This window comes from Macaca mulatta, chromosome 12 (genome assembly GCF_049350105.2).
Source record: "Macaca mulatta isolate MMU2019108-1 chromosome 12, T2T-MMU8v2.0, whole genome shotgun sequence".
NCBI lineage: Eukaryota > Metazoa > Chordata > Mammalia > Primates > Cercopithecidae > Macaca > Macaca mulatta.
Genome location: NC_133417.1, coordinates 16476538 through 16497799, shown reverse-complemented (window position 1 = coordinate 16497799; position 21262 = coordinate 16476538). Strand labels below are relative to the sequence as shown.

At 53.3% G+C, this 21262-nt stretch overlaps 1 protein-coding gene across 2 annotated transcripts in view; it reads left to right on the top strand.

Moving 5' to 3' along the window:
* GLI2 (GLI family zinc finger 2) overlaps positions 1 to 21262 on the top strand; it is a 261956-nt gene that overhangs the window by 235121 nt on the left and 5573 nt on the right. For both annotated transcript variants that reach the window (XM_015109910.3, XM_077956852.1), the window contains 8 exons: positions 2279 to 2480; positions 4268 to 4481; positions 5796 to 5918; positions 9066 to 9200; positions 12555 to 12704; positions 16749 to 16913; positions 18890 to 19162; positions 20634 to 20970. In XM_015109910.3, the coding sequence (XP_014965396.3) occupies positions 2279 to 2480; positions 4268 to 4481; positions 5796 to 5918; positions 9066 to 9200; positions 12555 to 12704; positions 16749 to 16913; positions 18890 to 19162; positions 20634 to 20970 (1599 nt within the window). The remainder of the gene's footprint in view (positions 1 to 2278; positions 2481 to 4267; positions 4482 to 5795; positions 5919 to 9065; positions 9201 to 12554; positions 12705 to 16748; positions 16914 to 18889; positions 19163 to 20633; positions 20971 to 21262) is intronic.

The following is a 21262-nucleotide window of genomic DNA, read 5'->3' as shown; positions in this document are numbered from 1 at the left end:
GGTTGTGGCCAAGCGTGGGGCTGGGCCGGGCATGGTTGCCCCCGGGACTCAGCGTGGATCCCAGGGCGTTCGGCTTGTTCTGTAGCTGGGTGTGGGCTCTGCCTTCATGCAGCCTTCTTGGGGACTGGTGAGTATGGAGTGGGGTTGCTCAGAGGCTCATAGGCCCTCACCCCCTGCCCTTGGTGCTCCTGCAGCTGTGGAGACAAAGAACTACCACGTGCATGTTTCAGAGTGGCCCTAAGGTCAGTGGTCAAAGCCGTCAGGAAAGCTTCGGGGGTACCAAGAGGCTGTGTGGACTGTGAGCAGGAGGCCCACGGAGCCAGACCCTGCAGTCAGGGCAGCCTGCCTGGAGGAGGGGGCAGCCAGGCGGGGTCTCAGCAGGTCTGAGCAGGCAGAAGGGAGGAAAGCAATTATCATAAGCCCAGGAACAGCCAAGCACTGACATGGGTGTGCTTGAGCAACCCCCAGTATCATTTACGGGCAACACTACCAGCCCACGGGGAACCCGGAGGCCTGAAAAGGATGAGTGGGCCGTGGCCAGCGGGACATGAGAAGGGGCTGCTCCATGCAGGTGTCCAGAAAGTCAAGGACAGGCCCAAGCATTTACTGTGCCCTGCCGTGGGCCAGGTGCTCCTCACGCATCACCTAATTTACAGCTCACGCCAGCCCTGGTGGTCAGCCCTATTAGAGCCCTTTAAAAGGAGGAGACTGGCTCTGGGAGGGTCTGGACAGGGCGGGAAGCTTGGCTTATGGAGAGTCATCCTCAAGCTGGTTCTTGAGTGAGGAGGCCACAGTGATGGTGGGGCTAGCAATGTGCTCATCCCTATCGCCTGGGCAAGGTTCTCTCTGTCCAGGAAGTGTCAGCCTAACAGAGCCCCCAACCCCCCACCCCCACCTCCTTGTCTGCTCTCTGTTGCAGCCCAGCCTTCACCTTCCCCCACCCCATCCACCCCGTGGCCTACCAGCAGATTCTGAGCCAGCAGAGGGGTCTGGAGTCAGCCTTTGGGCAGTGTTGTCAGACCATTTCTAGGCCACCGTTGGTGCAGGGCAGAGACCTAGAATCCTGATGGGGGCACCGTGAGGGGGAGCAGTCTGGAACCACAGTGGAAGAGCCTGTAGCCCTGGGGTGCTGGGTACTCTTGTCTGGGGCAAGCCCTCTTCCCTTCCGCAGTTATGTAGGTGTGTGACAGCAGCTGGTGAGGGCTGAGGACACAGCCATGTGCCCACACACATGTGCATATGCATGTGTACACGTCTGCATGTGGGTGCACACAGGTGTGTGCATGCAAGGGCGGTGTGTGCACCCGCGTGCATGTGTGCCTGCATGCATGTGGTGTGCACATTCGAAGCAACAGCTTCCCAGAGCCTCAGGCAACTTTAGAACTGAGGACCTCAGTGTGCAAGAGCACCTGCCTGTGTCAGGATGCCTCTCTCTGCGCTGTCCTCGTGTCTGCCCTGCCCTGTTACAGCAGGCTGCCCAGCAGGCTCTGGATAGACAGCCAAAGGCCCAGGCGTCGAGAAGAGTCTGGGGGCCGCCATCCAGGCCTCTGCTTGGCAAATGCCCTATCAGGGGGCATTTTAGTGGTGATTTCAGGTACAACATGACCCATGACCTTGGAGCACTTACTTCCATTCACTCTCTTCCCCAAGGAATTCTCCACAGCAGTGAGAACAGGCAAGCTTCTCCCGCACACAGTAGCATGGAGAAATGTTACAAACTGACCAAGTGGATGAAGGAGGCCAGACATAAAAGAGTATTTAAAATTCCATTTACACAAAGCTCAAAAGTAGGTAACACTAGCTGTGTGTTAGAAGCCAGGATAGCAGCTGCCGTTGGGCTGGAAGTTGCAGGGGGCCTGTGGGCACTGGCCAAGCCCTGTTTCTTGACCTGGGGCTGGCTTCCCAGGTGGACTCACTTGGTGAGAGGCCACCGAACTGCTCACTTACGATTCGTGCACACTCCTGTCATGAGGTAAGCATTGCTGGATTCCAGCCCTGGTCTCTGCACCTATTCTCATTGCTCATATTCACTCGCCCAGACACCTTACATGCACTTCTCCAGTCATCACCACACCCTGCGCTGCTCAGTCCATTTTACAGATCAACAAACTGAGGCCAAGAGGTGACATCCTTTGCCCAAGAGCCCACAGCTGGAAAGTCGGCTTAGCTGGGATACCCATTAGACCATCCTCGCAGGCTCTTCCTGTCCCCCACCTACCTGTCACCCCGCCCCCCATCCCCAGGGATGCTGACGTGTCTTGTGTTGACTGTCCCACAGTGTCCCGTTTCTCCAGCCCGCGGGTAACGCCCCGCCTGAGCCGCAAGCGGGCGCTGTCCATCTCCCCACTCTCAGACGCCAGCCTGGACCTGCAGCGGATGATCCGCACCTCACCCAATTCGCTGGTGGCCTACATCAACAACTCCCGAAGCAGCTCGGCGGCCAGCGGCTCCTACGGGCACCTGTCGGCAGGCGCCCTCAGGTGAGCCCCGCCTGCAAGCAGAGGGCTGAGAACCAGAGCTGGGCTGAGGGCCCGGTGGGGAGGCGCTGGCTTTTCAGTGGGTGCTTTTGACCCCAGGAGAAAGACAGGATTAGTGGCATTTGTGAATCCACATATACTCGCACCTTTTTTATGAATTCAAAACCAATAGTGATCAGATTGAAATGAGCCAATATCTGAGTACATCTTCATGGACCAGGTCTGTCATGAATGACTCAAATGTGAAATCAAAGGTGTTTGAGGTCGAAGATGATTTTCCTAGTATTTCACTGAATTTGGTGGAGCAGCCAAGTATTGGCCAACCTTGGAGACCACACAAAATGTGATGTTGGCATAGCCCGGGCTCTCAGCAAGCCTCTGAGCTGCCTGCAGGTCTCCTCCCTCTATAGCCGCATCGCGGCACACCCACACCTCACTGACACCAGCCACCCTTCTCCCCTCTGTGTGACTCTAGACTCTCTGAGGACTGAGACCCCAGCCGGCTTGACTGAAACTCACATGCCTCCCCAAAGCCTCTGGGAGAGGCCAGGAGGTGTGAGGAATGTCAGGAGAGTTTGTCCCAGCGACCTGGAGACGGAAGGAATAACAAGTGTATTTGTTATCTTTTCTTTTTTTTGAGACAGAGTCTCGCTCTGTCACCCAGGCTGGAGTGCAGTGGCCGGATCTCGGCTCACTGCCAGCTCCGCCTCCCGGGTTCCCGCCATTCTCCTGCCTCAGCCTCCCGAGTAGCTGGGACTACAGGCGCCCGCCACCTTGCCCGGCTAGTTTTTTGTGTTTTTTAGTAGAGACGGGGTTTCACCGTGTTAGCCAGGATGGTCTCGATCTTCTGACCTCATGATCCGCCCGCCTCGGCCTCCCAAAGTGTTGGGATTACAGGCTTGAGCCACCGCACCCAGCCTCTTATCTTTTGCTGCCTAATGAATTGCTCCAACACGTAGCAGTTTAAAACTACAAACAATTGTTATCTCACCTCATTTCTGAGGGTCAGGAATTTGAGACAGGCTGAGCTCCGGCTCTCTCAGGTGGCCACAGTCAAGCTGTCAGCCAGTGCTTCATCCCGCTGAAGGTGTGGCTGGGCCAGAATGGCCCCCGCACAGAGCTCTCAGCAGTACCCTTTGTCCCTCGTCTGTGAGCCTCTGCTTAGGGCTGCTTGAGTGTCCTCACGACATGGCAGACAGGTCCCAGCCCACCTTGCAGCATGTGATGCGAGAGGAAGCTGGAGGAAGCCACAGTGTCTTTTATGGCTCAATCACAGGGGTCACCAGTCTCTCCTCGGTATCCTACAGTGTGAAGGGTGGCTCTTACGCACGTGGTGTGACAGAGCCTAGAAGTGCAGTAAGAAGAGGAGAATAATGCAAGCTGGAGGGCTCAGGGCATGATTCCCGGATGAGGGGCCATTAGAACAGGATTCAGAGGCCTCCTGGGTTTCACGTGGTCAGGGAGCAGTGATGCTGGCATGCATTTAGGTGTCATTACAGCAGTGGAGGGGCCGGGGTGTGGGGATGAGACGGAGCCTGGTCCCTGCTGGGGCCAGCCTGCCAAGGGTGGAGGCTACATCCTGGGGCAGAACCCGGGAGCTGATCACAAAAGGTGAGTGGCAGACAGTAGGAAGCCACAGCTGGTTCCTGAGTGAGGAGGCCACAGTGATGGTGGGGCTAGCAATGTGCTCATCCCTATCCCCTGCGCAAGGTTCTCTCTGTCCAGGAAGTGTCAGCCTAACAGAGCCCCCAACCCCGACCCCCCACCTCCTTGTCTGCTCTCTGTTGTAGCCCAGCCTTCACTTTCCCCCACCCCATCAACCCCGTGGCCTACCAGCAGATTCTGAGCCAGCAGAGGGGTCTGGGGTCAGCCTTTGGACACACACCACCCCTGATCCAGCCCTCACCCACCTTCCTGGCCCAGCAGCCCATGGCCCTCACCTCCGTCAATGCCACGCCCACCCAGCTCAGCAGCAGCAGCAACTGTCTGAGTGACACCAACCAGGTAGGTGGGTGCAGGGACCAGGATGGCCACTGGGTACTCATCTGGACGTATGAGGGCTGTTTACTGCCAGTTCGTGCTAAGAACTTGTGGAGGCCTCTGGGCTCACGTCTGGCCTCTGGGGTGCCTTCTGAGCAGAGGCCACATTATGGAAAGGGCGAGACCTAGGCTCAGTCCATGGGAAGCTCCCAGCTTCTCAATTCTGCTGTCTCCCGTCCAAGAAGCATAATGAGTAGATGGGGAAAGCCTCGAGTTCCCAGGGCCTGGCACCGTGGAGGTCCTCCGTGCCCAGCACATGGCATGGGTGGGTGAGTGAATCATTATAACACTGCAGTTTCACTGTAGAGCGTGCATTTACAGCAGGCTTTCACACACTGCCTCGTTCGACCCTTCCAACGGGCCTTGAGCGTGCCTGGACATCCTAGTACGGTGCCTGGCACATCCTAGGTACCGTTATTATTTGGCAAATGAAGTGTTCTTTCACAGATAAGGACATGGAAAGGCACAGGCCTTAGCATCAGTCAGACCATCTTTGGGATCCTAACTCGCCTAAAAGCAGCAAATCTCTTTCCCTCTCGCAGCCTGAGCTAACTTATCTGCTAAGTGGGGTTCCTGACGCCTAGGTGGGGTCACTGTGTATGTAAACGAGCTCGTGGGTGCAGAGCCCGCGTAGGCTCTGATCCTGGGAGCACGGACAACGATGATGCCAGAGGTGAAGGGACCACCCCAGGCCACCCACCAGCAAATGGCAGAGCCTGGATGTGGCTGCACCCTTGGAAGGAAGGCAGGACACCATGTCCTCTAGAAGCGTCCTCTGTTCCAGAATGTCCTCCCTCTCCACCCCAGGGCTCCTAGTGGCTCCCCAGAGCCTCCCCATGACAGTGGCTGTCAGCTCTGGAAATATCGCCTGATGCTTCAGCTCTAGCCTCTTCTCCTGAGGAACCAGGCTCTGGCCCGCTGTGTCCTGGGCTGGCCAGGCCCTGTTCTCAGACCCACAGTGAGAAGTTGAGCCTGGTCAGAACAGGGGCAAGGACACCCCCCATTTTCCAAAGAGAAGGTCTCTTTCTCATTTCCCAGAAGTCTTGGGGAGGCGGAGATGGAGAGATGGGGGTGGGCATGCCCAGGTCTGGGTGCCCTCCTGTAGCAGGACATGTGTCCCTGACAGGAGGACTGAGCTGGGGACTCTCTTTCTGATACTTAAACACAGGGTTAGCCCAGATGGTCTGTGCGGAGAGATTCTAGAGGTAAAGTCCAAAGGAATTTGGGATATCCTGCCCTGCCCCTGAGTAACAGTCTGTCCTCTGCACCCGTCCTCAGAACAAGCAGAGCAGTGAGTCAGCCGTCAGCAGCACCGTCAACCCTGTCGCCATTCACAAGCGCAGCAAGGTCAAGACCGAGCCTGAGGGCCTGCGGCCGGCCTCCCCTCTGGCGCTGACGCAGGTAACCTGCTGCCAGCCGCACCACCTTCCTCCAGCTAGGACCAGGCCTGTGGGCTGCCTTGGGGCTATACCCTTGGTGAACGGATGGCTGGCTGCCTGCATGGATGAATGAGTGACCCAGGGAGGACTGGGTGGGAATGCTGAGCTGTGACTCCCTCACCACTGTGTGCCCAGCACCCTGGACATACGTTCCCATCACACATGGTGAATGAATGCATGAGCGAATGAATGGGCTTCTGCCTAGCCATCCCTCTTGTCTCAGGCTGCATCTGTCTCTCTCCCCGCACCTGACCTGGGCACAGCACCAGCCACAGCCTGGCTGAGTTGCTCACGTGCCCGGAATGGCTCAGGCCCCTCTAGGCTACTCTCACTCTTGGAACTCTACCCCACCCTGGCTCCTTCGCTGCCACTTTAGCCCTCCCTGATTCTCTTGGGTTAAGAGGACTTAGCTCCAGGCCCCCACACCCAGCCTAGCTCAGCGGTCACTTCAGGGCATGTGCTGTGTGCACACCTGTCTCCCTGTCTGCACTCTAAGCTTTGGAGAGGTGGCACTGTGGGAGAAGGGCCTGACTGGGTTCCGTGCCACCAGGGTTTGTGCAAGTGTGCAGTCACTGACATAGTATTTTCCAGTGATTCAATGCACATTTGAGTCAGTGAGTGGCGTGGTGAGTGGGGAAGATAGGACAAGTTCAAGCGGGGAGAGAAGAGCAGAGCAGCCCACAGCCCAGTGCAGGCCTGTCGTGTGGCCCCGACCCTGCGCTGATCCTTTTGAAAACCTTGCCACTTATTCTTCTGCTCCAAAACAGCGTGCAGGCAGCCCCCACTCCCGGACAGGGGCCTGTCTTGTAAAGGGCATGCCGTGCCTGTTGACCTGGTAAGTAAGCGCCTGGTCCCCCAAGCCCTCTCACGGTGGCCCAGTCTTCATCCATTATTACTACAGAAGCCGCAGCTTGGACACCAAGGATGCTCGGGGCCTCCTATCCTCATCTCTCCTGCATCTGCCGACCATCCTTTATCAAAACTGTGAACCATCAGGCATGCTCTGGGCACTTAATTTTCATGAAATATTGGCTCCTGTTATTGTCAGGCAAAGAGAGGGGTTGGTGACAAATTCTTCTCCCCTTGCTGACACCAAAGCCGGTCTCAGCATGATGCATGGTTTCCATGAGGCCGAGCATCATCGGGGGCCGATGAAATTGATGAGGACGGCACATATCCAGGGAAGACAAACATGCCAGAATGGTGAGGACAGGGCCGGCAGGCAGGCACTGAGCACCTGGGAGCCCCATGGCCACACGCCAGTAGGGCCCTATGCCCGCCCTCCAACCCAGGTGGGCCACACAGGGCCTCCTGCCTGTCCAGCCTGGCTCTGCACACGTGTCAGTGCAAGGAAGGCTGTTTATCATGAGGAGGTTGTCCCCTGTCACTCAGTGTCCTGATTCACTGACCAAGTACTCCCTGACTCATTTGTAAGGTGGGATGGCTGGGCTTTCTCTCTATTGGCAGAAAAAGCAGCATAATGAACCCTCTCTACTGAAGCCCTCAAAACTGCAGGCTAGAGTGATGCCCAGTGCACCTGCCTCTGTGCTACCCTCTGATTGGAGTGTGATCCGTCAGCTTTCCAAATCTTCTCTGGAGTGACCAGGGCACGCAGCCGGTAGAAATAATAAATTGACTTCCAGGTTTTCTCAAAGAGTGGAGAGGGTGATAAGAGGCTCTCCGGTCCACTCTCCCCATGGTCTCACTCCGACACTCCCCAGACGATCCCGTTGCTAAAGATCTGGAAAGTAAATGCTCCCACACCTTCCTTTGATTTGGTCCCAGTATAGCCCCTGGAGCTATTGTACGACATGTTGTCGCTTTTCCTGTTCGGAACAAGTGAATTCATTGAAAGATCCTCTGAGAAACAACCAGGAGCCCTTCTTAGAAGAGGTCTTTGCAGCTCTTATGGAAAGTCAGGTAGGGTTTGAGTCTCCAGTGACAGCAGGGCGTCCTGAGGCTAATTTCTGCCACTCCCAGAAAGGAACTCAGCGCTAGGACTGAGATCATGACCTGGGCAGCTGTGGCACCACTCACGGAGTCCCTGGAGCCAGTGGGCATTAGGCCTTTTGACTATGGGGCGAGATCCTTCATCCCCCTGAGCCTGACTATACGTGTTTTCCCCAGAGGCTATTTTGAAAGACATTTTCCTGCTGTTTTTGGAGAGAGTTTGAAATGTGAAGCCAGTCTTGATAGCATCTGCCTCTTGGCTTGGCTTTGCTCCCAGCCTGCCTAGCAGAACAGTGGAATACTGGGGAATCCTTGACAGCCCTTGTAGGCCCTCTGCGGACTTTCCGTCACTACTTGGGGTATCTGAGCCTCTCCCTGTGCCCCAATCCCAGGCAGGTACCTCCTGCCTGTCCTCATGTCCTCTGCTCAGAGGGTGCCCCTGGTTAGCATCAGTGAGGGTAGGGATGGTCTTGTGGGTTAATTCTCAGTCTGTTGCCAGTTTGAGAGAAAAAGACTTTGTCCTTTTTGACAGGAATTTCAGGTACCTGTGATCAGGTGAGGGAATTTCAGGCATTATGATCAGGGGAAAGAATGTCTCGGGGGACTTTCCTTCACCTCATTAAAATGGCCACATGGGCCCTAATGTGGTCAGGAAACTCAAGTCCAGACCTAGGCTGCCTCGAGCTCACTGTGTATTCATGAGGAGGGCCTCAGATACCCCCTATTGTACAAGAATGCAGATGCCCACGCGTTAGGGCTATGGCAGTGAAAACTGGTTCCCCACAGCGGAAATCAAACCAAATAGACAAAAGTCCCTGCCCCGCCGTTCTCCGGTTCTCCTGGCTTGGAGGAGACCCAGGGTGTGACAGAACACCTTGATGATGACAAGTGGGCACTGGAGAGAAAGGAGGAGGGGCCCCAGGACAGGCCATCTGACAAGGAGAGCTGTGGACGGGGCTGAGTTGAGGAAAGGAGCTAAAAAGGCTGATGAGTGTGTGTGTGTGTGTGTGTGCATGTGTTGTGTGTGTGCACACATACTTGCATCCACACCTGTAACAGCCCAGGGTCCCAGGGTCCTTGCATGGGACTAACAGCAACCTCTTTTCAGGGCCAGGTGTCTGGACACGGCTCATGTGGGTATGCCCTTCCCCTTTCCCAGGAGCAGCTCGCTGACCTCAAGGAAGATCTGGACAGAGATGACTGTAAGCAGGAGGCTGAGGTGGTCATCTATGAGACCAACTGCCACTGGGAAGACTGCACCAAGGAGTATGACACCCAGGAGCAGCTGGTGCACGTAAGCCTTTGAACCCCAGCAGCTGGCCAACCAGGGCACGGCCCAGGCCATGCAGGATGCTGAGCCTTCCAGGGCCTCTACTAGACAGAAGGGGCTAGAGGAAGAGACCCCCAGAGATGCCTGGGCCACATCCCCTGCAAGTGGGAGGCGTGATTACTTACGTGTGCCCTGCCTGTTTTCAAGATGGCTTCCAATGCCTATGTAATACGAGAGATTAAAAGAAAAAATAAGTAAATGAGACTGTCAGGGAAAAGAGAACAATAAAGTGAAACAAGGAATAGAGTTAGTATTAAAAACCGAGTGCTTTGAGCTATATTCTACATACACTTTTTTTTTCTGAGATTCCTAGTAGCCAGTGCAAAGAGGGAAATACGATTAAACCAGCCAGTATCTACACGATAATAAGTGAAAGAAGCTTCTCCCATGAAGGAAGGAGTTGATCCTGTCCTTTAGGGACTATTCACAGATACCCAGTGGATATGGGTGCAGGTGGGCGTCTACCCAGATCAGAGAGGAGGCTGCTTAACAGTGCCTGAGTAGTGACAGCTCAGGTGATTAGAGAGGACCATGGGAACCGGTGAGCCCTTCAGAGTATGCCTCTTGGTCCTCACTCCAAACTCTCATACCACAGCATCCCTTATGTGGCAGACAGGGTTGATGTGTGCAGTGTGCAGAGCAGAGGCTTGGCACGGGAAACACCTGGCTCCAAACCTGCCCCCACCACAACCAGCTGAGTGCTTCTGAGCCAAGTGACTCCACCTCTGCGAGCCTCATTTTTTTTCCTATCAAGGGGATTGATGCTGCCCCACAGGAGGGTCAGTCATATTCATCAGCACCTAGTGGCTCACAGGCATTCCACACCTAGCAGCTCCCTCCTTCCTCCTCCTGCCTGTTCCCCACACCAGCCCTGAGTGGTTCTCTCTTCTCCATCCAGAGAAGAACTTAAATTCAAGAAAGCCCCCTCCCAACTCCCCAGCACACACTCCTTGGTGAGTGAGTATCTGTAAAGATGAACCCACTAAATTAGTAGCTCGATTGCTGGGAAGAGCAGACACACACGCACGTGCACACACATGCACATGTCTCCTATTCATATTCGGAAGCTGTCCCAAAGGCACTTGCTTCTCCCCAGCTCTGTAAACTTAGCATTTAGGACACGCCGACTCCCTCTTCTTCTTCCACTTATGCAACTTCCTCCCAAATACTGTAGGTTTCTTTTGTGTTGGAGTTTTTCCTCCCAAACGCAGTTCTCACCCAGAAGACCAGAACTTCCCAGCAAACGAATGCAGCTGACATAGAACTGGTGAAGCAGGGTCTTATCTAACCCCTTCTGGATCTCAAACTTAATTTTTCAACTTGTACCACCTCTTTGGGGTACACAAGCCCTGGATGGAGCAGGGACCGTGGAGCTGTGAGTTGCAGAACAAATCAGTTATATGAAAGGAGGAGAGAGGGACAGCCTCTCAGGCCAGGGGAAGGCCAAAGCCAGAGCATGCAGATGAGGATGTCAAAGACGTGCTCTGTGATAAGTGGGTCAGCCCTGAAGAGCAGGCACAGAATTCCTCAAATGAATGCCGAGGGTCCCCAACCTGGAAGGAGGGCTTTAGCCAGGGGCTTCTGCCTGTGCCCTGGACTGTCCTGCAGCTATAGGTGGCCATCTCCACCAGGCCCTAGAAAAAACAGACCCCTTCACCCAGCTCTGTCTCTCCTCTCTCTCTCTCTCTCTCTCTCTGCTCTCTGGAAAGATGGATGGAGCAGGCGCACAGGCGAGCTGGAGCCCCTGGTCGATTATTAACAATTTGTTGCTAAGTAAACCAATAAGAAAAAACTGAAAGGCATTGTCAGGAAGCATTTTTATCATTTGAAAGGCTTTACAAATGGAAAGTGAGGCTAATACGATAAGATTTCCCTGGAAGTTCAAAGTGCTGAAGATTTCACATGCTCCAGCAGGGGCATCTGTATGCCTGACAGTTGGGCCAGTCGCACAGGGCATGAGGGCCTGGCCGCTTTCTGTCTTCTGGGGCAAGGTGCTGCCAGTGTCTGATGCCCAGCTCTCGGGACAGCCTCTTTTGGTGGCAAAGGTCCACAGGAGAATGTCCAGCAGAACAATATAGCAGGCCACAAATGCCAGCCACCCATGTAATTTACATTTCCTAGGAGTGCATAATCCCAGCACTTTGGGAGGCCGAGACGGGCGGATCACGAGGTCAGGAGATCAAGACCATCCTGGCTAACACGGTGAAACCCCGTCTCTACTAAAAAAAAATACAAAAAACTAGCTGGGCGAGGTGGTGGGCGCCTGTAGTCCCAGCTACTCAGGAGGCTGAGGCGGGAGAATGGCGTAAACCCGGGAGGCGGAGCTTGCAGTGCGCAGAGATCGCGCCAACACTCCAGCCTGGGCAAGAGAGCGAGACGCTGTCTCAAAAAAAAAAAGAGTAAAAAGAAATAGGTGAAGTTAATTTTAATATTTTTATTTAACCCGATATGTCTGAAATATTATCATTTAGCAGGTAGTCAATAGAAAACAAAATTACCTAAATACTGTATAATCTTTTTTTTTTCCATTCTAAGTCTTTGAAACTGGTGTGTAGTTTGTACTTCTAGCCCATCTCAGCTCAGGCCAGCCACATTTCAAGTGTGCAAGAGCCCCATATGGGACAAGTGGTCACTGCATTGGACAGTGTGGGTCCTAGAGGATGTGGCTCCACCACGCCGACGGCCAGGGCCCTGTGCAGGCCACTGAACTCTCTGTGCCTTTGTGGAAAGGGGACAAAGCCGTTATCTCATGGGTCAATGCCAAAAATAGAGATAAGCATGTGTTATTTTTCTATTATAACAAAAGACGTTATTTACAAACCTCTGAAACAGCAGGAGCAAGCTTAGGAGAAGCTTCTCATGCACCCACTATGGGTACGTTTGCCTCGCTGCAGTTAATTAGTGCCTACTGTTTGCAGCCTGGGAGCATCATCACACCAGAACCCAGAGCCCAGGCTGGGGTGCACGGGATGGCTTTGCCCAGTATAGATGGTAACTTTGATGACGGATTGGAAAATGCAGGGAAGATAAGCGGCACGCAGTAGGCCTTCATTTAAGGGCAGCTAGTGATGCTTCATGAGGAGGCGCGGCCTGGCTTGGAGGGGTGGGCGTGTTGGGTCAGTGGTCTGCATATAGTAGGTGGGATGGGCAATGAGGAGCATGGTCGGAACATAATAGGCGTGGTCAGCAGGGTGGGAGGTCTGCACACATGTCGGGGAGGGTTGGGGGGATGCTGGGGCGGGTGGTCAACTGACAGCAGGCGGAGGTCTGTGGGCCTCCTGGGCCTGCTTACCCTCTCCTGGGCATGTCCCTCCGCAGCACATCAACAACGAGCACATCCACGGGGAGAAGAAGGAGTTCGTGTGCCGCTGGCAGGCCTGCACACGGGAGCAGAAGCCCTTCAAGGCGCAGTACATGCTGGTGGTGCACATGCGGCGGCACACGGGCGAGAAGCCTCACAAGTGCACGGTGAGTGGCCTTCTCCCCACCCCCGTCGCGTCGTCAGGACCGGCCCTTCAGCCAGGCCAGGGGGATCGTGTTTGGAGGTGGCTGGCCACAGGCACACCTGGGTGGAACAGGCCACAGCAGGGGCTCTGGGACCGGAGCCTGTTCCCACCCTGCCTGTTTGGGTCCTGGAGGCCCCTCGCCTCGTGGCATCCCAGACCTTGATGGACTTGCTCTGTGGGCGTGAGCATCTCCGTAAGCACGGCAGAGGTGTGTGGGTGTGTCTGTGATTGTGAGTCCAAAGGCATATCTGCATCCTGAAGTTTGCTTGGCTGGGTGACACTGGGCGGAGGGACCGCTCCATAGCACTCTGCAGAGAAAAAAACATCCTTGGTAATTCAGAGCTTGAGCAATGATGGGTTAAAACTCATTTGGGTTGAGGGTTTTTTCTGTTTGTTTTTTGAGACAGTCGCACTTTGCCACCCAGGCAGCTCCTTGTAGCCTCTACCTTCTGGGCTCAGGCGATCCTCCCACCTCAGCCTCCTGAGCAGCTGGGACTACAGGCACATGCCACCACACCAGGATAATTTTTGTATCTTTTTGTAGACACGGGGTTTCGCCATGTTGCCCAGGCTGCTCTTGAACTCCTGGGCTCAAGCAGTCCGCCTGCCTCGGCCTCCCAAAGTGCTGGGATTACAGGCTTGAGCCACAGATCCTGGCTGAGTGTTTCTTTTGTTTTGTTTTGTTTTGTTTTTTTAATGAGCTCAAAGATAAGACCTTTTCTACGGTCTCCTTTAGAGGTCAACAGGCTTTATGACTATTAGTTGGAGAGACTATTTTTTAAAAACACAGAAACTGCTGCCCCACAAAAGCAGACGTGGTTTTAGCTGCAGCTGAAACATCTGGGAACTCCTCTTTGTGAATTCTTGTTTCATAGATTCTAAGGCATACATTCTATTTTCACCTTAACATCTCTGAAGTCAGACTGTCTTAAAATCAGTGGTGTCCGGGATCCAATGAAATATGCTACCTTTGTTGGCAAGTCAGTTTTTTTTATTGAGAAATAGCTGACATACCATAAAGTGCACCCTTTTAAGAAAATGTACAATTTAATTGTTTTTAGTACATTCACAGATTTGTGCAACCATCGCTACTAGTTAATTTCAGAACATTTTCATCATCCCAGAAAGATACCCTGTACTCATTAGCAGCCACTCCTAATTCTCTCCTTCCCACAGCCCTGGACAGTTACTAATCTGCTTTCTGCCTGTATGGATTTGCCTATTCTGGAAATTTCATAAAAACTGAAATCATACAATATGTGCCTTTGTGTCTTGCTTCTTTCAGTTAACATGTCTTCAAGGTTCATCTGTGTTGTAGCATGCACATGTACTTTCTTTCTTTTTGTGGCTACCTAATATTCCATTGTATGGATAGACTATGTTTTGTTTGTGCATTCATCAGTTGATGGATATTTGCATTGTATTTACTTTGAGGCTATTATGAATAATGCTGCTATGAACATGTGTGTTCATGTTTGTATATGGACAGAACGTTTTCACTTCTGTTGGGTATGTGTAACTAGGAGTAGAATTGCTGAGTCATATGGCAGTTGAGGAACTGCTGGTTTGTTTTCCAAAATCAATGCTCCATTTTACCTTTCCACCCACAATGAATGAGAGTTCTGATTTCTGCAAATCCTCACCAACACTGGTTGTTACCTTTTTTATTCTAGCCATATCCTAGTGGGTGTAAAGTAGTATTTTATTGTGTTTTTGATTAGCCCTTCCCTAATTAGTGATTAATAATGTTAAACACCTTTTCAGGTGCTTATTGGCCATTTGTGTATCTTCTTTGGAGAACTGTCTACTCAAATATTGCCCATTTTGAAATCTGGTTGTCTTTTTGTTGTTAAATTGTAAGAATTTTTTATGTATCTGGTTACTAGACCCTTATCAGATATATGATTTGCAAATAATTCTCCCATTCTCTGGGTTTTCTTTTCATTTTCTTGATACTTTAAAGCACAAAAGTTTTTAATTTTGAGGCTGTACAATGTTTTAATTCCTTGTGCTTTTAGCGTCATAGCTAAGGAACCATTGCCTAATCCAAGGTCACAAAACTTTACCCTTATGTTTTCTTCTAAGAGTTTTATAGTTTTAAACTTTTATTTATAAAAATATTGAATACTGGCACTCTGAAAAATTTAAAAAGTAAAAAAAGAAAGAAATATATGTGTGTATAGAGAGCTTTATAATATAGCTCTTCCATTGTCATCCAGGCTGGAGTGCAGTGGCGCCATCTTGGCTCACTGCAACATCTGCATCCCAGGTTCAAGCGATTCTCCTGCCTCAGCCTCCCAAGTAGCTAGGATTACAGGCGTGCACCACCATGCCTGGCTAATTTTTTGTATTTTTAGTAGAGACAGGGTTTCACCATGATGGCCAGGCTGGTCTTGAACTCCTGACCTCAGGTAATCCTCCTGCCTCAGCCTCCCAAAGTGCTAGGATTACAGGTGTGAGCTGCTACGCCCAGCTGGAGTTAATTTTTGTACATGGTATGAGGTAGGGATCCAAACTTACTCTTTTGCATATGATTATGCAGTTGTCCAAGTCCATTTGTTGAAAACCTGTTCTTTCCATTTGAATGGTCTTGGCACCCTTGTCAAAAATCAATTGACCTTAAGTGTCTGGGTTTCTTTCTGAACTGCCAGTTGTATTGCCTGGATCTCTATGTCTCTCTTTATGCCAGTACCACATTCAGTCTTTATTACTGTCAATTTGTAGGAAGTAAATTGGGACATATGAGTTCTCCAAATTTGTCCTCCTTTTGCAAGATTGTTCTGGCTCTTCGGGGTTCATTGCAACAAGTTATTTTCTTAACATCCTCAGTACTGGCAAACCATAGCCCTTTGATGATATGAGCTGTGAGTTGCGGAAACAGATAAAAGGCATTTGGAGCCAAGCGTGCTCAATCAGACTGGTCAGGAATAAAGGAGAGGATGGGAGGAATGAGACAGCTCCTGCCGGGGTGTACGTGTCCTCCTGAGGGCGGTTTGCATACATCCATTCAATGCAACCGCAGTATCTTTGGAATAGCTGCAGTTTCCTGCAATGATCTCTTCTTCCTTCTCCCCTTCCTCCCTCCTTCCCTCTCTCCCCACCTCCTTTCCTTCCTTCCTCTCTCCCTTGCTCCCTCTTTTCCTCCTTCCTTCCTTTCCAGAATTGTTTCTTGAGTGCTTAGGTGCTAAATATTAGGAAGACAGCAATGAACATGACCCAGAAGATTCCTGCTCTGTGGAGCTGGTATTCTAGTAAGAACGCTGGGTAACAAAATGATTCAGATCATTATAAATCGAGCCAAGGGGTATAAAGGAGAGAGGATAGAGTGTTGTGATTGAGAATATCAGAAAAGTGCTCTCAGAGGAGACGACCTAAAAGATTGAGAGGGAGGGACCTGGGCCAGGAACCGGATTGGGAGGAGGCTGCGGAAGTTTCCAGCCAGAGGAGTCAGTAGTATGCAGAGGCCCCAAGCCAGGAAGAACTTAGTGGAGTCAAAGAACTGAAAGGAGACCAGCGTGTCCAGAGTGAAGGTGAGGGTGGCCGACTCACTTAAGGACTTGGAAGACTGAATTTTATTCTCAGCACATTTTAGCGCACAGAAAAATTCTAATCGAGAGTGGTACTGGGAAACAGTTCAAAGTAATAGTTTAGAGTTTAATGATACGGGAATATGCTGCTGATTTAAAAACTGGTGACTGAATACTTGATATGTTCCCAATTTTGGTTTTAAAGACATGGGGAGATGAATTGCAGAGTCACCAGACATGAAACTTACCACATGTCAGCAGTGGCAGCCCCTGGGCAACCGGTGGTTTTTGTTTTTCTCTTTGTACTTTTCAGCCCTTTCCATGTTTTCAGGAAAGGAAAGTAATATCCTTAAAATGCCTGCTTCTGAGTGCGCTGATGGGGTGGAGCAGAGCAGAGGAGGGGGTGGGAAGGAAGCAGCAGCCGGCCTCTAGGTTGGGCCCCCTGGGGTGCCTTGACTGACTGAACCACCTCCTTCTAGTTCGAGGGCTGCTCGAAGGCCTACTCCCGCCTGGAGAACCTGAAGACACACCTGCGATCCCACACCGGGGAGAAGCCATACGTGTGCGAGCACGAGGGCTGCAACAAAGCCTTCTCCAACGCCTCGGACCGCGCCAAGCACCAGAATCGCACCCACTCCAATGAGGTACCCCCGCAGGGCATGCGCTGGGCATGTACACGGGAGCCCCACTGACATCCCATGGCTTCCAGGCGTCTGTAGGCCAGTAGATAGCCAGGTGCCTGGTGTCTTGCCCCCACCACTGACCAGCTGTACATCCTCAGACACAGACCAGGACTCTGAGACCTGGACAGACCGGTCTCTTTCTCTGTGCCACATCCTTTCCTCTAAAAGATGCCCCATGAGGTCCCATGGAATACTGACCCTCTCTGTGCCTCAATTTCCTTATCTCTATAATGAATATAATAGTGCCCTCCCCAAAGGCTGTCATGAGGTCCTCGGGAGCTGAGGCTGAGGCAGGGAAGTGGCCCCTCTGATCTCAGAGTGCTTCACATGCATCTGTCCCTATTACTTGGGGCTGCTGGGTGGGTTCTGCCTCCCCATCCCCTAGATGAGGAAACGAAGACTCAGAGATGAAGTGACTTACCCCAGTGCCAGATGAGTGATGAATCCTCTGCAGCTGTGAAAACACCCTGGATCACTGTTTCATACCCCCAAATTCCCTTTCCACCACAAGCAGGTGTCCCACTGGGGAGCAGCTGCCCCGCTGCCTGGGGGAAGCAGAGCAGTGCTGTCTGAGTGTGGCATTTGTTGGCAGCCCCCTGGCCTGTTGGCTTGGGCAGCCAGCAGTGACACGCTCCAGCTGTTAGTGCTGCCTGGGCCTGCCGTGGCGGTCAACCCCAGCAGATGGGGCATAGAGTAGCCTCTGCCACCCTGGGTAGGCAGAGCCCCTATCTGGGCTGAGAGAACCAGGGAGAAAGCGGGGCAAGAGCCGGTGGTGTCCTGGCCCAGCCACACAATTACTGTCGCTCAGGCTTACTCAGAAATGTATGTTTTTAAAAGCTTAGACACATCCTGGACCCCAAAGGGAATTTGCTCCAATGCTTATAAGAAGTGAGAGGAATTTTCTCTTTTTTTCCTTTTTTTTTTTTTTTCTTTTGAGACGGAGTTTCTCTCTGTCGCCCAGGCTAGAGTGCAGTGGTGCAATCTCGGCTCACTGCAAGCTCCGCCTTCCAGGTTCACGCCATTCTCCTGCCTCAGCCTCCAGAGTAGCTGGGACTACAGGCGCTGCCACCATGCCTGGCTAATTTTTTTGTATTTTTAGTAGAGACGGGGTTTCACCGTGTTAGCCAGGATGGTCTCGAACTCCTGACCTCGTGATCCACCCGCCTGGGCCTCCCAAAGTGCTGGGATTACAGGCGTGAGCCACTGCACCTGGCCTAAGTGAGAGGAATTTTCAAAGGCATCTGAACCCCTCAGAGTCTCTATGGGCAAGAGCCAGCCTTAGAGGGGAGTGTGTGTGCACATGTGTGTATGTGTGTTTGTAAGTGTATTATGTATGTGTGTATAGATGTGGGGGAGCAGGGGTGTGGGTATCTGTATGTGGATATGAGTGTGCACGTTTGTAAGTGTGTGTTTTTGTGCAGACGTGGTGTGGGGTGTGTGTGTGTGTGTTTATGAGTCCAGGACTGAGGTTCGGAAATCCTGGGTTTTTTTCACCCCATTACTGGATGACTTGGAACCCGTTCCTTTGCCTCCCTGATCCTGCCTTTCTTCATCAGAGAAATCAGGGGTGCTAGTGCTGTCACAGGGTACACTGAGCTCGTACACTTGCTACTAGTACTAAAAACCCCACTGTCCTGTTCACTGAGAGGCAGCATTGTGATTACACGAGGCATGTGTGTCCCCAGCTTCTTGTGGCAGGAACCCCCTTGGCCATGTGCTTAACTGCACGAACAAGTGCCAGACAAGCCAGGCTAAGGCCAGGCTCCTGCATGGCACCATCCACAGAGCACTGGCTGCCAATTCGACAGAACACCTACTGACGTTGCCAGCTGGGCTCTGCTGAGGGACGTGGGTAGCTTTAGGAGAACAGGGAGAGTGCCCCTTCAGAGTTGATCCTTGTACCCCCATCCATGACACAGGCCTGCTTCTCTCCCCAGAAACCCTACATCTGCAAGATCCCAGGCTGCACCAAGAGATACACAGACCCCAGCTCTCTCCGGAAGCACGTGAAAACGGTCCACGGCCCAGATGCCCACGTCACCAAGAAGCAGCGCAACGACGTGCACCTCCGCACACCGCTGCTCAAAGAGAATGGGGACAGTGAGGCCGGCGCCGAGCCTGGCGGCCCAGAGAGCACCGAGGCCAGCAGCACCAGCCAGGCCGTGGAGGACTGCCTGCACGTCAGAGCCATCAAGACCGAGAGCTCCGGGGTAAGCGGAGCTGGGCAGCCCAGCCACGCAAGGCGACTCCATAGCCGTGCCCAGGGCCACCCCCGACCACAGTTGTGGCCTCTGTCCTAAGGCCCCCCTCTAAGGGCACAGCGATGTCCCTCCTCTCTCCAACTTGGCTTTCGCCCTTCACCAGCTTGGGCCTCACGTGAAACCTATCTTGTCCAGGTCCCATTCAGCTCTGACCAGGCTCTTGCTGGGTGTGTGCCAGCACCCTCAGTGACAGGGATGATGCCATGTACGGTGGCCCTGCACAGGGCGGGGGCGGCCCCTGCATGTCTGCCTTTCCAGCCAGCACCCAAGTGCCGCTGCCAACCCCCACCCCTGTCCTGTCTCTGCCTCCTCACCCCTCTGGCGTCCACTCCTTTTGTTCTAACCACCTGTTCTTTGTCTCCATCTCTTTTTCCCGACTGTACCTCCCCTAAGGATAGACGGTACTGAGGTGAGCCAAGGAGTTGGGCGTGTGTGGGTGGGATGAGGGAGTGAGGGTGGCTGGGGAGCCGGTCCATGCTGCTGCCTGGCAGAGACTCACCTGTCAGTCCAGGCCTCCTAGGTCCGGGCAGGTGGGCCCGGACAGGCACACACGGTAGGGCACTGCAGGTGGGGCCATTGGCCTTGGCAGCCGGAGTGGAGCTGGCAGGTGTGGGGAGCAGGGGCGCCAGGCTGTATCAGGGACAGAGTGACAGGGAGGCATGCGTCCAGGCTGCAGAAGGTCCTGAGGGCCAAGCAGAGGAATGTGGATGGCGCCATGGACCACACCCTGCTCCCATGAAGCCTGTATCCTCCCGGGAAGGAAGATCGCAGCTTCCCAAGGAAGCTGAATTTGGGCCATTTGGCCTAACAATGAACCCAGAGATGGTGCATCTGGTGCAGGCCTCATCTGGGCCCAGATCCGAGTTCTGTGGATGTCGTCCGAGTTCTGTGGTATTCTGCACTGTACATGTGCTGTGAGCTCCCTGCCCCGCTCTACCTAACCCAGAGGGAAGGCTGCTTTGGGGTGGCCCTTTGCACAAGGGCTGCATCCCACAGGTCCCCCTCCCTGGTCATCCTTTCCCTTTCCAACAACCTGCCCCTGGCCTTTTGAGATCATCCTGTCTGGTTGAAGCCACCACGTCAGCAGGCTTTCGTTCCCCACCTCATCGGGGTACATGGCTGTTGGTGGCAGTGTTTAAGTGCCTTCTTTTGTGCCATACTGGGTGCCTTCTGCATGCTGCGTGCTGTCCATCCATCCACTAACTGCACCGGAATCAGTTCAGGTCCATCTCTTAGTTGGGGAAGCCAAGGTTAAGAGAAGTGAAGTGACTTGACCATTTTAAGCAAACAGACTCATGATGCTTTACATGCTCCTCCGCAAGGCAGCTTCCTCTCCTCACCCCCAGCCCCCCAGGGTGTGCAAGGGTGTGGTGCCCGTGCAGACCCTCTGAGTCTGTGCCTTCTCGCCTCGTCCCTGCAGCTGTGTCAGTCCAGCCCCGGGGCCCAGTCCTCCTGCAGCAGCGAGCCCTCCCCGCTGGGCAGTGCCCCCAACAATGACAGTGGCGTGGAGATGCCGGGGACGGGGCCCGGGAGCCTGGGAGACCTGACGGCGCTGGATGACACACCCCCAGGGGCTGACACCTCAGCCCTGGCTGCCCCCTCCGCTGGTGGCCTCCAGCTGCGCAAACACATGACCACCATGCATCGGTTCGAGCAACTCAAGAAGGAGAAGCTCAGGTCACTCAAGGACTCCTGCTCATGGGCCGGGCCGACTCCACACACACGGAACACCAAGCTGCCTCCCCTCCCGGGAAGTGGTGAGTGAAGGCCCGGGGTTTGCAGATGGGGCAAGAGCGAGTGTGGGGCAGCACCAACTAGGCTGGCACCCACCAAGCACCAGTGCTATCTCACTGGCTGCCTACAGGATCTTACCAGCCCAGTACAGTAAAGGAAGCTGAGGCTCAGAGAGGTGAAATGCCTTACCCAAATCAATGGCAGGGGTGAGATTTAGCCTAGGTCTGTGTGGCTCCAAAGCTCACGCTCTTTCAGCTGCACCACGCTGAGTCCCTGTAATCCCCCAAAACAAGCAGACCCTGCGCACATCATCCT